The 17,625-nt window shown below is 39.9% G+C and overlaps 1 protein-coding gene across 3 annotated transcripts in view; it reads left to right on the top strand.

Moving 5' to 3' along the window:
- ST7 (suppression of tumorigenicity 7) overlaps positions 1–17,625 on the top strand; it is a 489,358-nt gene that overhangs the window by 328,661 nt on the left and 143,072 nt on the right. For all 3 annotated transcript variants that reach the window (XM_053716687.1, XM_053716686.1, XM_053716688.1), the window contains exons 3-5: positions 3,896–4,055; positions 7,190–7,244; positions 14,415–14,530. In XM_053716687.1, the coding sequence (XP_053572662.1) occupies positions 3,896–4,055; positions 7,190–7,244; positions 14,415–14,530 (331 nt within the window). The remainder of the gene's footprint in view (positions 1–3,895; positions 4,056–7,189; positions 7,245–14,414; positions 14,531–17,625) is intronic.

Genomic DNA, 17,625 nt, shown 5'->3' with positions numbered 1-17,625 from the left:
TGTTAAATTGTCGGCTGTAGAACACGAGAAAGAAATCATTGCTATTGGGAAGCCAGAGGGGCTGCTAGGATGCAGTTTTAATCGTTTATTAAACATATAACACTTGATCACATCTGATCAGCACAGACTTCAAACATGTCTTAAAAGGTCATTGCTACTGTACATTTTCTCCACTTTAATGTGTTCCCAATGATCCATTTTACCAACTGAAGTGTATAAAAATGTTAACAAATAGATCCTTTATATATATATTGTCTAAAAAGCAAAACTTTTAAATAAACTGCTAATACAATGTTTGATTATTTGTGCATGGAATCATCAAAAGTTTCCCATCCTTTACAGAAAGTAAAATAAAAATGTAACATTCCTGATCCAGGCAGGGCATGGTATTTTTTAAACTTTCCAATTTATATCTATTATCAAATTTATTTTGTTCTCTTGGTATCCTTTGTTTAAAGGGACAGTGAACCCCAAATGTCTTTTTTCAGTAATTGAAAGTTTATGTCAGCAAACAAACCTAAATATACATATTTGAACTAATTTTTTAGCATTCTATTTGTACATTAAGGATGAATATTGAATTGTTTCCAAGCCCTCAGTGATATTTACCATTCATCTCCTATCTTACCTGGGTGCCAGGCTCCTCAACGTGCATGGAAGAGTGCTCAGGCACAGTTTGTTAACCCATATTTCACACTGAGCAGTCGACTGATTTCAATAAGATGCGGCGGTTGTGACCTGCACTATATTAATATGTTAACCCCTTGAGTGCTAACGACGGCTCTGAGCCGTCGCAGAGTTTCCCATTCTGGTGCTAACGACGGCTCAGAGCCGTCACTAGCAGTCTCCCACCTTGAGGGAGATCTGGGGGCTTCCACCCGCTCCTACCCCGGCGATCGTGCCTGTAGAGTGACAGGCATCGCGTTTTGCGTGGTGACGTCACGCGCAATAATGTGATGACGTCACCGCGCAACTTTATACTTAACAATGTTAAGTATAGGAGCAGGGGGCATGCTGCTTAGAAGCCTGTATCTCAGGCATCTAAGCAGCTACAGACCCCCAAGACCCACCATTGGAAAGGTAATTGTCTAATCTTTCCAACAGTATAAGTATTTAAAAAAGAAAAGAAAAGTTTTAAAACAAATTGTTCAGAAAAAACAAACAAAAAAAAAACATTAAACAATCTTAGCACTCAGGTGGGAACGTGCTTAGCACTCAAAGGCTTAAACGCCCAAACTGAGCATGTGATCAGAGTGAGCCTGTATAATCGTTATAATGCAAAGGCCTCATTACTGAAAGCAGAGCTATTGGCTAAAGACAAATTATGTCTCACCTTGACTTGGAGGAGGCTGGCTTGAGTTATGCACTCAGCAAGATTATGAGAAATTTTAAGTAAGTTAAATGTATAAATATTTTAAACTACAATCAAATCAATGGTGTCCTTTAACTTAGTAGGAGTTAGACCTTACATTTAAACAGTTCATCTGAATTCAAAGTTTACTGGTCCTTTAAGAGTAAACCTAGCTAGGTTGAAAGGAGCTTACGAGAGTTTGCATACACATTGCTGTAAACATTGTTGCAGACGCTGCTGCCAGAGGGCTAAAGACATGTACATGTTCCTGAGTTCACCTAGGGTTACTCTTTAACCAAGGATAACAAGAGAACTAAACGAGATTGATAATGGAAGGAAACTGGAAAGTTGTTTTAAAATGTCATGCTCTATCCAATTCATTTAAAGGGACAATAAAGTCAAAAGGAAACATTTATGATTCAGATAGAAATTGGAAAGGTGTTTTAAATCACATGCTCTATTATCAAATTTGCTTGGTTCTCTTGGTTGTTGAAGATTAAAGCGAGGTAGGCTGATAGAAGCTCAGGAGTGTGCACATGCCTTTAGCAGTCTATGAAATAAACAGTATTAGACTGCTGCCAGATGGCTAGAGACATGCACGCTCCTGAACTCAGTTAAGGTTACTTTTTAACAAAGGATGCCAAGAGAACTCACAAAAATTGATAACAGAAGTAAATTTGAAAGTTGTTGTAAATGTCATGCACTGTCCATTCCGGTATAATTCTGACTTTACTGTCCCTATAAAGGTATAGTCTAGTCAAAATTAAACTTTTGTGATTCAGATAGAGCATGTCATTTTTAACAACTTTCTAATTTACTCCTATTATCAAGTTTTCTTTGTACTCTTGCTATCTTTATTTGAAAAAGCAAGAATTTAAGCATAGGAGGAGGTCCATTTTTTGTTCAGTACCTGGGTTGCACTTTCTGATTGGTGTCTAAATGTAACTACCAATCAGCACGCACTAGCCAGGTACCGGCTACTAAACTTATATTCAATTAAAGATACCAAGAGAACAAAGAAAAATTGACAATAGGAGTAAATTAGAATGTTGCTTAAAATTGCATGCTCTATCTGAATCATGAAAGTTTAATTTTGACTTGACTATTCCTTTTAAGTTTACTTTTGACTTTACTGTATCTTTTTGGTGCGTCAGCAGGCGGGGAAGGCACCGATGCCTCAGGAGCTTCCTATTGTTTAGCAAATGCTTACTACCGTGAATTGCTCACATATTGGCTCAGGATTACTAGCTGCTGTAAGTGCACATTTGTAGGGCAGCATCAAAAGGCAGGGATACCATGGTTACTTCCACAAGAAGAAAGAAAGAAAAAGTATTTTTCTTTCATACAGGTAGTGAGAGTCCATGATCCATTACTCCTTGGAATTACTCTTCTCTGCCATTAGGAGGAGGCAAAGATTTCCAAACCCCAAGAGATCTATAAAAACCCTGCTACCTCACTTGCAAATCAGTCTTTTCTTTGTCTCCGCTGGAGAAAGGTGAAGAATGAAGATGTTCTTTTTATCCCACCTTTATTTCTCATTACTTGTAGACTCCACAACTTGGATATTCCCATTTCCTGATAAATTAATTTATTTCATGGTGGTGAGTGTCCACGAGACCCCAACTTGTTTTTTTGTTTTGTTTATTTTTGCGAACCTTTTTTTTTCCCTGCTCCTACAAATTTTGCTCTTGTTTCTTTTCCTAACTTGTTTGCTTGGCTATACGTCATACTGATTTACCAGTGAGGTGGGAGGGGTTTTAATAGTGCTCTTAGGGTTTGGGAATTTTTGCCTTCTCTTAGTGGCAGGGAAGAGTAATTCCCAGGAGTAGTGGATCGTGGACTGGAATTTATAAGGTAAGCATAAATTATGTTTTTTAAAGTGATGGTAAATCCTACCGTTTGTGAAACGCTAGGATTTACCAGTGGAACAAATAAAGGGGACTTTCAGTCATGAAGTATAAAATACTTCATGCTGAAAGGTCCTTTATTTGTCTGAAGAGTTCACCGCAATGAGCGCCTCAGACAGCCCACTGCAGAACGCTATTTTCTGTGAGGTGACATTTCCACCTCTTAGCCAATAGATTGCTAGCTATCCAGCATGGCGCAAGCTGGCACGCACAGCTCTTGGTAAGATGTGGAAACGTCACAATTGCGGCGAACGCTTCAGACAAATAAAGGAACGTTCAGCATAAAGTATATTATACTTCATGAATGAAAGTCCCCTTTATTTGTTCCACTGGTAAATCCTAGTGTTTCACAAGCGCTAGGATTTACCATCACTTTAAGCTAAAAATAAATAAATCTCCTTTTAAATGTCATACGGTTTAAGTGGGATTCAACTGCCTGATGCATTCAGTATGTCAAATTTGTTCTAGTGAATTAAAATTTAAGATCATGTTAATATCATGTTATTTATAATTACATTAGGCCGATTATTAAAGTCACATTTGAGTATTTTTAATTTAGTGTATTCATGTTTTCTGAATTTGAGATTTTCACTACTTTTGTGATAAAATAAAAAAAAAATTTCTTTTAATTTTGCAGATATTTGAATGGTGGTACTTTCGAAAATATGGCACGTCATTCATTGAGCAGGTCTCTGTAAGTCATTTACGACCACTGTTGGGAGGTGTTGACAGTAACACACCAAACAATTCAAATACGAGTAATGGGGACGCTGATTCCAATCGACAAAGTGTTTCAGGTAAAACAAAATTTTTAAAATACATTTTTATTAAATTTCTTTTAAGACAGTACAAATCTGAAACTATTGTTTTCTCAGAAAAAAAGATATATATATATATATATATATATATAATTACATCATCATCCTATATTATAAAAGGCCAAGTGTTTGTCTGAAGCCGTCATGCGCAGTAGAGACAAACACTTGGCCTTGAGATAGGGAGCGCGAGATACACAGCATAGGGAGCGCGAGGTACACAAACAGCTGCGAGGTAAGCTGATTGAAACAGCCTGTGGCAAGAGATATGGAGCGCGCTCCCCAGACCTCACAGCTGTTTGTGGCCGACGGGAGCGTTGCGATGGGGGCGTGGCCGGGTGTCGCGAGGGGCGTGGCCGGGTGTTGCGAGGGGCGTGGCCGGGTGTCGCGGGGGGCGTGGCCGGGCGGGGTCCCGCGATGTGAAGACAGAGCCAGAGAGGGAGCAGGAGAGGGGGGAAGAAGGGCCGGAGAGGGGGGGAGAGAGAGCCAAAGGGGAGAAGAGAGAGCCAAAGAGAAGGGGGGGAGCCAAAGAGAAGGGGGGGAGCCAAAGAGAAGGGGGGGAGCCAAAGAGAAGGGGGGGGAGAGCCAAAGAGAAGGGGGGGGAGAGCCAAAGAGAAGGGGGGGGAGAGCCAAAGAGAAGGGGGGGGGAGAGCCAAAGAGAAGGGGGGGGAGAGCCAAAGAGAAGGGGGGGGAGAGCCAAAGAGAAGGGGGGGGGAGAGCCAAAGAGAAGGGGGGGAGAGCCAAAGAGAAGGGGGGGGGGAGAGCCAAAGAGAAGGGGGGGGGGGAGAGCCAAAGAGAAGGGGGGGGAGAGAGCCAAAGAGAAGGGGGGGGGAGAGCCAAAGAGAAGGGGGGGGAGAGCCAAAGAGAAGGGGGGGGAGAGCCAAAGAGAAGGGGGGAGAGAGAGAGAGCCAAAGAGGAAAAAGAGCCAAAAAGTAGAGAGAGACAAAGAGGGGGGAGAGAGCCAAAGGGGGGGGGGGGAGAGCCAAAGGGGGGGGAGAGAGCCGAAGGGGGGGGGGGGGGGAGAGCCAAAGAGAAGGGGGGGAGAGCCAAAGAGGGGGGAGAGAGAGAGCCAAAGAGGAAAAAGAGCCAAAGAGGGGGGAAAGAGAGAGCCAAAGAGGGGGGAGAGAGAGCCAAAGAGGGGGGGAGAACCAAAGAGGGGGGGGGGGAGAGCTAAAGGGGGGGGAGAGCCAAAGAGGGGGGAGAGAGAGCCAAAGAGGGGGGGCAGAGCCAAAGAGGGGGGGGGGAGAGCCAAAGAGGGGGGGAGAGCGCCAAAGAGGGGGGAGAGAGCCAAAGGGGAGGGGAGAGCCAAAGAGGGGGGAGAGAGCCAAAGGGGAGGGGAGAGCCAAAGAGGGGGGAGAGAGAGAGCCAAAGAGGAAAGAGAGCCAAAGAGGAGAGAGAGCAAAAGAGGGGAGAGAGCCAAAGAGGGGGGAGAGAGAGCCAAAGGGGGGGGAGAGAGCCAAAGGGGGGGAGAGAGCCAAAGGGGGGGGGAGAGAGCCAAAGGGGGGGAGAGAGAGAGAGCCAAAGAGGAGAGAGAGCCAAAGAGGAGAGAGAGCAAAAGAGGGGAGAGAGCCAAAGAGGGGGGGGAGAGCCAAAGAGGGGGAGGAGAGCCAAAGAGGGGGGGGAGAGCCAAAGAGGGGGGAGAGAACAAAAGAGGGGGGAGACAACAAAAGAGGGGGGAGAGAGAGCAAAAGAAAGGAGGGAGAGAGCCAAAGAGGGGAGAGAGAGAGCAAAAGAGGGGAGAGAGAGAGCAAAAGAGGGGAGTCAGAGAACAAAGGAGAGGGGGGAGAGAAAGCAAAAGAGAGGGGGGAGAGAAAGCAAAAGAGAGGGGGGAAGAGAGAGCAAAAGAGAGGAGGAGAGAGCAAGGGGTGGGACCGCTGTACTGCAAAAAATGGCCCGTGTACACGGGCTTTAGTACTAGTCAAATATAAAAACAGAATTCTCGTATAAATAACAAATCTTCTCCGTTAGCTCTAAATGGTTTCAGAATGAAAAACATTAAATTATTGTATTAAATCTTCTGAGTTCCATGAGGAAGTTTTCTAAAGTATATACATTTTTATCTTATAAAATTTCAGAGAAAATTAAAATTATATAATTTTAACATATCAGATTCATCACACAAAAAAACCTTTTTTTTTCTTTTTTTTTTTTACTCTCTGCCCTTTTCTTTTGTTGTTTTTTTTACTCTCCTTTATCCCCTTAGGGATTGTAGAACAGAGAAATAAGACAAGCACCTTCTTGTCTTGAAATATAGTTACCAGTTTAATAATGTCTCTATGAATTTAAACAAGTCAAGTAGCTATAATTCTACTACTATACCATTTATCACAAAATCCAGTATTCCCAGATTTCTTCTTCTTTGTTATCTAAAAAAATTGCACTTAGTTCAGACATTAAATGGCCATATTTATTTTTTTAATTATAACTTCATAGTCAGGAACTGATGTCTTCCAATATTTTGCAATACATATTATTTTAAGCCTTCCGAGGTTGAGGAGATATGTGTACATATTTTCATATTTGGTGGGCATGCCCAAAAGTTAACCACATTAAGTTAAAGGGATACTATACCCAATTTCTTTTCTTTCATGATTCAGATAGAGCTTGTCATTTTAAGCAACTTTCTAATTTACTCCTATTATCAATTTTTCTGCGTTCTCTTGGTATCTTTATCTGAAAAAGCAGGAATGTAAGATTACAAGCCGGTCCATCTTTGCTTCAGCACCTGGGCAGTGCTTGCTGATTGGTTTCTAAATGTTTTTGTTTTTTTACACAGTTTCTTTTTATGTTTTTTTTTTATTTAGGATATTTGTTTTTACTAAAGGAGCACTGTTTTATATCCCTATTAAAAATATTCTAGAGTGACATCTACTGGTGACAAATGCTCAAGTCAGTAACTTATTATAATCAAGCTTGGTGATAAAACCTGCCACTGACAACACACATATAAAACATCGGGGGGGGGGGGGGAGAGAACATGATGTACAGTTGGTGTCAGTTTGTGTCATTTTTTTGTATTTGTTACTATCACTTATTTCATATTACAGTTTGATGAGATGATTAAATAATGGAACTATGTTTAATTTTTATTTTTTTATTTATGTTTTTACAAACAGAATGTAAAGTCTGGAGAAATCCATTAAATCTGTTCCGAGGGGCGGAGTATAATCGGTAAGATTACTTGTATCTCCTGTTTCTTTTCTACACCAGCATCTCCTGTAGCAAAGTTGCTTTTTAAAGACAGATAAGCAGAGCCTATGGGATGATATATTATTATTTTTTTAAATTGTGTATATATGTATATATATATATATATATATATATATATATATATGTATATATACGCAAAAGCAAGTAATAGGCATCTGAAAAGTTACAAAAGTCACATTTTGGATAAAGTTTCAGTAAGGCTGACGGTAAGCTTTGCTGTAATGCTTTTATAGCGTAGATGTAACAATACAATTTACAGTCTAAGCACTCAGTCTGCATATAAAACATTACAAAAATATATAGGGCCATGCTATTTTTTTTAAAGAAACTTTTAATGCGGGCGGGTTAGCACACGTATTACTAGTTGAAAGTAAATTGTTCGCAAGCAGGCAAAACCCGAAGCGTGCTGACTTTGGATATCGTGACCACATTAACTTCACCCCATAGACTTCAATGGAGCGTGCGTTAAACCCCCCCCAATAAAACGAATACTTACTGCTCCTGCACTTACCCAACACCACATAAGAGCACCAGTTCAAAATCCGAAGGTAGCTATGAATATTTTACATTCCAATGCTCTTCACATAGAAGAAAATGTTTATTTTCTTTCTTTTTTTAAATGAGTTTTCAAAGTGTACAAAATAGAACGCATAAAATGATATAAAATAAAACAGCATTGTCGTCGTGCTACTATAAGTTTAAAGTGAAATGAAAAAAAAGGAAAAAATCAAATCAAATGTGCAACCTATATAGAAATATTTTAGTGACTTTGTAATTCTACTTATAGATGCAGGTGGACCCACAGCAACTACATTGTTTATATTGTGTTATTTATACCCTCATAAATGTTTCAATCAGTGACAATAGTGTTTGGTAGATAGAAATATCTGTTGTAATTATTAATTTGTGGTTAGAAAGTTCTTATCTGTACTCCAGAATGTTTCCAGACTTGCGCAAAACTCCTGTCTCCCTTCATAGGTATAGTGGATTTGTTCTAACTGTAAAGTGTAAGTAGTAAGATTTATCCATTCTAGTAGGGATGGAATTAGTTTTTTTTTCTGGTATCTTGAAATCAGTTTATTTGCAGAGTTCACTAATATTGTAAAGAGTACCATACATAGTTTTCATGGCATCTTTGCTTTGCCATTTAAAAGATAAATAATTTGAGATTTAGGTATGGAGAAATTAAGTAAAGATGTGATCACTTTGTGAATAGAGTCCCAAAAGGATGTTATTAATGGGCAATTCCATCAAATGTGTAATAGAGTACCTTTTTCTCTACAGTTCCTCCAGCATCTATCTGAGACCCTGGGGTAGATTTGGTGTAACCTATGCGGTGTGAGGTACCAGTGGGTAACTAACTTAAAGTGCAAGTCTGTGAAACGCTAGGATTGACTATTGAAACAAATAAAGTGTACTTTCATTCATGAAGTAAAACATGCTAAGGTAGCCCACGGCAGATCGCTGTTTTGCTAAGAGGTGGCATTTTTACCTCTTAGCCAATAGCCGTGCGGTAAATCCGGCTTGGTTCCCTTGGGAGCCGGATTTACCACACGGCTATTCGCTGAGAGGTGAAAAAGTCACCTCTTAGCAAAACAGCGATCTGCTGTGAGGTGCCATAGCAACTCAGAGCAGCGATCGCTTGAAACAAATAAAGGAGCTTTCTGCATGAAGTATGTTATACTTCATGAATGAAAGTCCCCTTTATTTGTCTCAATAGTCAATCCTAGAGTTTCATAAATGCTAGGGTTGACTTTCACTTTAATATTGATGTAGAACTTTTCATGGTGTTAACGAGGATTTGCTGACGCTCTTTAGCTGATTTTAGTCCTTCCCATTTACTAATATATGGAGGGGGATTGATCGAGAATCTGATTTCAATAATAACTTAAAACAACAGTAAATGTCATGTTGGTTGACCCACCGTGCAACATATTTCATATGGTGTTAAAGGTCTTGTAAAATTAGCTTTCTGTTTACGAGTGGGTAAATAGTCTCTAACTTGGAAAAAAGATCGCCAATATGTGAATGGTGGCCATATTTCTTCTTTAAGTTCCATAAATGGTCTTATAGTTTCTTGCCTATGAATCTTATAAACTGGAATATTGCAATAAAAGCTTAAAATATTGGTATCTACAGTATCTTAGATCTAGTTAAGGGCAGGTGAGGATTATCTAATAGAGGGTTAAGAAAAGATAGAATAGTTGATATGGAAGCATTTTTGTGCATTAGTGTATTAAGAGTGTTTCTGCTATAAGTGGATTTTTATATCTATTTATCAATCTATCTTTGCAACTAAGCCTGCATTGGCTTCCTAGATTATGTGCTGAAACTAAATTTTCCTCTATTCCAACCCGTTGCTTTTGTTTTCTGCATCTATGCCAATTCCAGATTCTTACAAGGTGGGAAGCCTGGTAATAGAGTAGAAGTTTAGGTATTACCAACCCTCCCCTCTCCCTCTGTCTATGATAATAGCTTTGCCATCCTGGGGCGTGTATCTCTCCAGATGAAGTGATAATGGCTTGTGCTTCCTTGAAGAATCCAGGGGTAATAGGGATTGGTGTGGTTTGGAATATAAATAGGAATTTAGGCAGAATCGACTTTAAATATATATATATATATATATATATATATATATATATATATATATATATGATAATTTATTTGTAATATATATATATCTATGCCCATGTATCAATATGAATATATTGGTATAAATATATAAACTGATATATATATAAAAAAAATTCTTCTAAGTGAAGAACATTGGAATGTAAAATGTTTACATTAAATACATGCTAAAACACATTATAAAATATTAAAATTGATTATAAATTATTTTTCAAGTTTTTCTGTATTTAACTGGAAAGGGTTCCAAAGTGTGTATGAATATATGTGTTTAAATGTGTGTATATATGTGCAATATCACTTAAATGTCAAAAGATTCAAAATTGTATCACCTCTCAATTGCATTATTTCTAGGTTGGCAAGTAGAGTATTTCATCTTATGAACAATCAAAAACAAATACTTTACAAAAGACTATATTGAGAATACAGGCCTTACAGTAAAATGAATACACCTTTAATCACTGACAGACAAGTTAGATCATGGAAACAAAATTGAGTACACCTGTGATTTCCAACTAGTCTAATTGCATGAACATGGTTATAAAATGACCTCTGAACACCAGAACTTTCTCAAGTTTGGACATATGGGCTGTGTCTGTCTGTATCATGGCTCCACATGGAAAAGAGTTGCCAGAGGAATTGAAATTTTTTTTAATCTCACTACTTTCACTTTTCTAAATTGTGCATATAAATATTGGCATACGATGGAGGGAGTGTGATGATATGGGGCTGCATGAGTGCAAAAGGTGTTGGAAAGATGACATTTATAGATGGCTATACCAAAATACTGGCTCACAAGATGACTCTAAGTCTCAAAAAACTTGGCAGAAGAGAAATATTCCAGCATGATAATAATACAAAGCATACTGCCAAAATCACTAAAGAGTTTTTAAAGAAGAAAAAAGTAAAAACTATGACCTGGCCAAGTGTGTTGCCTGACTTTAATCCATTAGAACACCATTAGGGTATTTTAAAGAGAAAGTTAGAGCAACACAATCCCTCCAGCAAAGAGCAGCTGAAAGAAATTGTCTCTAAAGAATGGCAGAACATCTCTCCAGAATTTTGTGCAACACTTATATCCTCCATGCTGAGGAGGATTCAGTCTGACAAAAATAAAGGATAACATTATTAAAAGATTTGAATCTCAGTATTGAAAGATACTGACTTTCCATCTAAAGGGGAGGAGAGTCCACAGCTTCATTCATTACTTTTGGGAAATACAGAACCTGCCCACCAGGAGGAGGCAAAGACACCTCAGCCAGAGGCTTAAATACCTCCCCCACTCCCCTCATCCCCCAGTCATTCTTTGCCTTCCGTCACAGGGATAGATGCCTTAGTGGTGCCTTGGGGATTGATTCATTGATTACATTTTTCCACCGTTACCACTTCTACCTCGTATAGTGGCACGCATCAAGCAGGAGCAAGCTTCGGCCATCCTGATTGCTCCAGCATTACCGAGGAGGACGTGGTTTGCGGATCTGGTGGATATGTCATCCTCTCCACCATGGAGGTTACCCTGTCGCAGGGATCTGCTGGAACAGGGTCCCTTTCAACATCAAAATCTCGCTTCTCTGAGGCTGACTGCGTAGAGATTGAACGCTTAGTCTTAACCAAGAGAGGTTTTTCTGAGAGTGTGATTGACACTCTAGTTCAGACAAGGAAGCCAGTCACTCTTTGCATCTACCATAAGGTGTGGAGGACTTACTTGTCTTTATGTGAGAAGCATGGATATCCTTGGGAGAAGGTGAATCCAGGATTCTGTCCTTTCTCCAAGAAGGTTTGGAGAAGGGTCTTGCCGCCAGTTCCTTAAAGGGACAGATTTCAGCATTATCAGTCTTGTTGCACAGGAGACTCGCTGAGCTTCCTGACATTCAATCTTTTGTTCCGGCTCTGTCTAGAATTAGGCCTGTTTTTAGGTAGTCTACTCCCCCATGGTGCTTAAACTTGGTCCTTAAGGTATTGCAGAGGGTTCCGTTTGAGCCTATGCATTCTATTGACATTAGGATTCTGTCTTGGAAGGTTCTCTTCCTGTTGGCTATTGCATCAGCGTGCAGAGTATCTGAGCCAGGTACCTTGCAATTCGAGCCTCCTTATCTGGTTTTTCATGTGGATAAGGCTGTTCTTCGCACCGGTCTAGGGTTTCTTCCCAAGGTGGTGTCTAACAGTAACATCAATCAGGAAATAATTGTTCCTTCTTTGTGTCCTAACCCTTTTTTTTCTAAGGAGAAGTTACTCCATAATCTGGATGTGGTTTGTGCCTTGAAGTTCTATCTTCAGGCTACAAAGGATATCAGACAGTCTACATTTCTTTTTGTGGAAGCGAAAGGGGCAGAGGGCTTCTTCTACTTCTTTGTCCTTTTGGTTGAGGAGCTTGATTCGCTTGTCCTATGAGACATCGGGACATAAGTCTCCTCATCACGGCTCATTCAACTAGAGCTGTGGCTTCATCTTGGGCCTTCAAGAATGAGGCCTCTATGGAACAGATTTGTAAGGTGGCTACCTGGTCCTCCTTACACACTTTCACAAAGTTTTACAAATTTGACGTTTTTGCTTCTGCGGAAGCTGCTTTTGGGAGAAAGGTTTTACAGGCTGTGGTGCCCTCAGATTAGGTTCCGCCTTTTTACCCTCCGAGTTTCATTCATTGTCTGCTAAAGCTTGGGTATATGTTTCCCAAAAGTAATGAATGAAGCCGTGGACTCTCCTCCCCTTTAGATGAAAAGCATAAATTATGCTTACCTGATAATTTTATTTCCATCGTGGGGAGGAGAGTTCACGGCTCCCGCCTGTAACTCTGGTGGGCGGACCTAAATTTAATTTTCTTCTGGCACCTTTTATACCCTGATATTTCTCCCACTGTTCCTTGTTTCCTCGGCAGAATGACTGGGGGATGAGGGGAGTGGGGGAGGTATTTAAGCCTGGGGGTGTTTTTCCCTCTCTCCTCCCCACAATGGAAATAAAATTATCAGGTAAGCATATATTATGTTTTTGTTGCATTGAATTCCACTGTGTGGCCGGTATTTTTAATATAGTAAATCTAAGCAGTTGTTTTTTAATTTTACAATAGAGCAAATAACCTACTATAAAACTTAGAAATAATGCAATTACTGTAAGATGATACAATTTTGAATCATTTGACATTTAAGTGATATTGCACAGGGGTATACTCACTGTTATAAACCGTATATTCACAAATATTATATATATATATATATATATATATATATGTATACACACACATATTATAGACCTATTAATATTTTTATTAGAAACTGTATATATGAGTGTAACACTTTATTTTATTGTACTTATGTTGTGTTTGGTGCATTTTTTTTTAATTTATTTTTTTACCCTTACACTTTACAATAGGTCTTCTTTCGGGCTAACCTGATGAGAGCAAATTATGGGCCATATTACAAGTGAAACGCTAACATTTGCGGGCGAGCGATATCAGGTTTATCGCACCTGTTTACACGCGTCGGCAGTAGTTCTTGTGTTACAAGTTGAAAGTAAAGGTAACGCTCATCTGGTTACTGCAACATCAGAGCTCTGGTAAACTGTTACGATTGAATAAAAATTGGCAAAAAACACATTAAAAATACATTACAAAGTAGAGTTACACTCATAATAACTCCATCTAATAAAAATTATTAAAGATATGAGATCTCAGACGAGCGATAACTTTTTACTTTCAACTTGTAATATGAGCGCTACCCGACGTGCACAAAAAGCTTACTTCTAGCGCAGTAAGTGCACGAGCAGGAGCGTTAAGTAGTGCTTTACTTGTAATCTAACCCTATGTTTGCACTCGAACACACCTGTTTACTTTCAACTTGTAATTTGCACCCAGGTTACTGAAGATAGAAATTTATATTTTTGATTTCAAAAAAGTAAATTTGTTTCTATAAAGTAGTGGGTGGCACCATATTGGAACCTATAGCTGTCTCTAAACAGGATCCATACAATGAGGGTACATGGAGAAAAAACTAGCAACAATGTACATTTTATATGTGTTATACAGTATTTGTTAAGGCAAATGTACAAGGAAATCATAAAATCTTATTTTTCAACTTAGCTATTAATCATTGTCAAATATTTCATTCATAACCATATAACTAGATCAGTGTTTTTCAACCAGTGTGCCGTGGCACACTAGTGTGCTGTGAGAGATCCTCAGGTGTGCCACGGCAGACTGACAACAGTGTGACATATTTTTTAAACTTTGCTTGTTTTGTACTCCCAGTGCAGGGGTAGTTTGTAGGAGGCATGGCATAACAGCACAATAGATACAGTATGTGTGTGTTTGTGTGTATGTGTATATATATATGCTGTATTAGGTTACAATGTGTGATTTTTTTAAAATTTTGGGATGGTGGTGTGCCACAGGATTTTTTAATGTAAAAAAGTGTGCCACGGCAAAAAAAAGGTTAAAAATCACTGAACTAGATTATTGATGGATTTTCCATATGTTTACAGAACACTGATTTGTGGCCTTTTCGATTGTAGATATACGTGGGTGACGGGAAGAGAACCTTTGACATATTATGACATGAATCTTTCAGCACAAGACCATCAAACCTTTTTCACATGCGACTCAGATCATATGCGACCAGCAGATGCAAGTAAGGAATCCTGAACTACATGTAACAGGGGGTTTGCTTGTATCAAGTTATGTTTTCCTTGCCTCACCCTAGTAGCATTAACCAACAAAGATTTACCCCCTATAGAAAGACTGAAACCAGAAGCTCAAGTTTCACAAACTACAAACATTTGCCTCGCTAGTTATGTTGCTTTGTATTTGCTCCTCAGAATATCATTAACAGGTTCCCTATTGTAATTGACTGGTGATTTAGATATTCTCAGATATTGGAAATGTAAACTGGAGCTTCAAAAGGAAAGCTGGAGTGGTTCTCTTAGCAAACTAGTAAGTCTAGTAATTATAATAACTATGAAAAAATCTTTAAAATTTAGTTTCTCCAACATAGGTGTGTCCGGTCCACGGCGTCATCCTTACTTGTGGGATATTCTCTTCCCCAACAGGAAATGGCAAAGAGCCCAGCAAAGCTGGTCACATGATCCCTCCTAGGCTCCGCCTACCCCAGTCATTCTCTTTGCCGTTGTACAGACAACATCTCCACGGAGATGGCTTAGAGTTTTTTAGTGTTTAACTGTAGTTTTTATTATTCAATCAAGAGTTTGTTATTTTGAAATAGTGCTGGTATGTACTATTTACTCAGAAACAGAAAAGAGATGAAGATTTCTGTTTGTATGAGGAAAATGATTTTAGCAACCGTCACTAAAATCCATGGCTGTTCCACACAGGACTGTTGAGAGCAATTAACTTCAGTTGGGGGAACAGTGAGCAGTCTCTTGCTGCTTGAGGTATGACACATTCTAACAAGACGATGTAATGCTGGAAGCTGTCATTTTCCCTCTGGGATCCGGTAAGCCATGTTTATTACGATTGTAAATAAGGGCTTCAAAAAGGGCTTATTAAGACTGTAGACTTTTTTTGGGCTAAATCGATTGATTATTAACACATATTTAGCCTTGAGGAATCATTTTATCTGGGTATTTTGATATAATAATATCGGCAGGCACTGTTTTAGACACCTTATTCTTTAGGGGCTTTCCCAAAGCATAGGCAGAGCCTCATTTTCGCGCCGGTGTTGCGCACTTGTTTTTGAGAGGCATGGCATGCAGTCGCATGTGAGAGGAGCTCTGATACTTAGAAAAGACTTTCTGAAGGCGTCATTTGGTATCGTATTCCCCTTGGGGCTTGGTTGGGTCTCAGCAAAGCAGATACCAGGGACTGTAAAGGGGTTAAAGTTCAAAACGGCTCCGGTTCCGTTATTTTAAGGGTTAAAGCTTCCAAATTTGGTGTGCAATACTTTTAAGGCTTTAAGACACTGTGGTGAAAATTTGGTAAATTTTGAACAATTCCTTCATGTTTTTTCGCATTTGCAGTAATAAAGTGTGTTCAGTTTAAAATTTAAAGTGACAGTAACGGTTTTATTTTAAAACGTTTTTTGTACTTGTTATCAAGTTTATGCCTGTTTAACATGTCTGAACTACCAGATAGACTGTGTTCTGAATGTGGGGAAGCCTGAATTCCTATTCATTTAAATAAATGTGATTTATGTGACAATGACAATGATGCCCAAGATGATTCCTCAAGTGAGGGGAGTAAGCATGGTACTGCATCATTCCCTCCTTCGTCTACACGAGTCTTGCCCACTCAGGAGGCCCCTAGTACATCTAGCGCGCCAATACTCCTTACTATGCAACAATTAACGGCTGTAATGGATAATTCTGTCAAAAACATTTTAGCCAAAATGAACACTTATCAGCGTAAGCACGACTGCTCTGTTTTAGATACTGAAGAGCATGACGACGCTGATATTAATATTTCTGAAGGGCCCCTAACTCAGTCTGATGGGGCCAGGGAGGTTTTGTCTGAGGGAGAAATTACTGATTCAGGGAACATTTCTCAACAAGCTGAACCTGATGTGATTGCATTTAAATTTAAGTTGGAACATCTCCGCATTCTGCTTAAGGAGGTATTATCCACTCTGGATGATTGTGACAAGTTGGTCATCCCAGAGAAACTATGTAAAATGGACAAGTTCCTAGAGGTGCCGGGGCTCCCAGAAGCTTTTCCTATACCCAAGCGGGTGGCGGACATTGTTAATAAAGAATGGGAAAGGCCCGGTATTCCTTTCGTCCCTCCCCCCATATTTAAAAAATTGTTTCCTATGGTCGACCCCAGAAAGGACTTATGGCAGACAGTCCCCAAGGTCGAGGGAGCGGTTTCCACTTTAAACAAACGCACCACTATACCCATAGAGGATAGTTGTGCTTTCAAAGATCCTATGGATAAAAAATTAGAAGGTTTGCTTAAAAAGATGTTTGTTCAGCAGGGTTACCTTCTACAACCAATTTCATGCATTGTCCCTGTCGCTACAGCCGCATGTTTCTGGTTCGATGAGCTGATAAAGGCGGTCGACAGTGATTCTCCTCCTTATGAGGAGATTATGGACAGAATCAATGCTCTCAAATTGGCTAATTCTTTCACCCTAGACGCCACTTTGCAATTGGCTAGGTTAGCGGCTAAGAATTCTGGGTTTGCTATTGTGGCGCGCAGAGCGCTTTGGTTGAAATCTTGGTCGGCTGATGCGTCTTCCAAGAACAAGCTACTTAACATTCCTTTCAAGGGGAAAACGCTGTTTGGCCCTGACTTGAAAGAGATTATCTCGGATATCACTGGGGGTAAGGGCCACGCCCTTCCTCAGGATCGGCCTTTCAAGGCAAAAAATAAACCTAATTTTCGTCCCTTTCGTAGAAATGGACCAGCCCAAAGTGCTACGTCCTCTAAGCAAGAGGGTAATACTTCTCAAGCCAAGCCAGCTTGGAGACCAATGCAAGGCTGGAACAAGGGAAAGCAGGCCAAGAAACCTGCCACTGCTACCAAGACAGCATGAAATGTTGGCCCCCGATCCGGGACCGGATCTGGTGGGGGGCAGACTCTCTCTCTTCGCTCAGGCTTGGGCAAGAGATGTTCTGGATCCTTGGGCGCTAGAAATAGTCTCCCAAGGTTATCTTCTGGAATTCAAGGGACTTCCCCCAAGGGGGAGGTTCCACAGGTCTCAGTTGTCTTCAGACCACATAAAAAGACAGGCATTCTTACATTGTGTAGAAGACCTGTTAAAAATGGGAG

The sequence above is a fragment of the Bombina bombina genome, chromosome 6, assembly GCF_027579735.1.
Source record: "Bombina bombina isolate aBomBom1 chromosome 6, aBomBom1.pri, whole genome shotgun sequence".
NCBI classification, from domain to species: Eukaryota; Metazoa; Chordata; class Amphibia; order Anura; family Bombinatoridae; genus Bombina; species Bombina bombina.
This window is presented reverse-complemented; position numbering and strand designations above follow the sequence as displayed.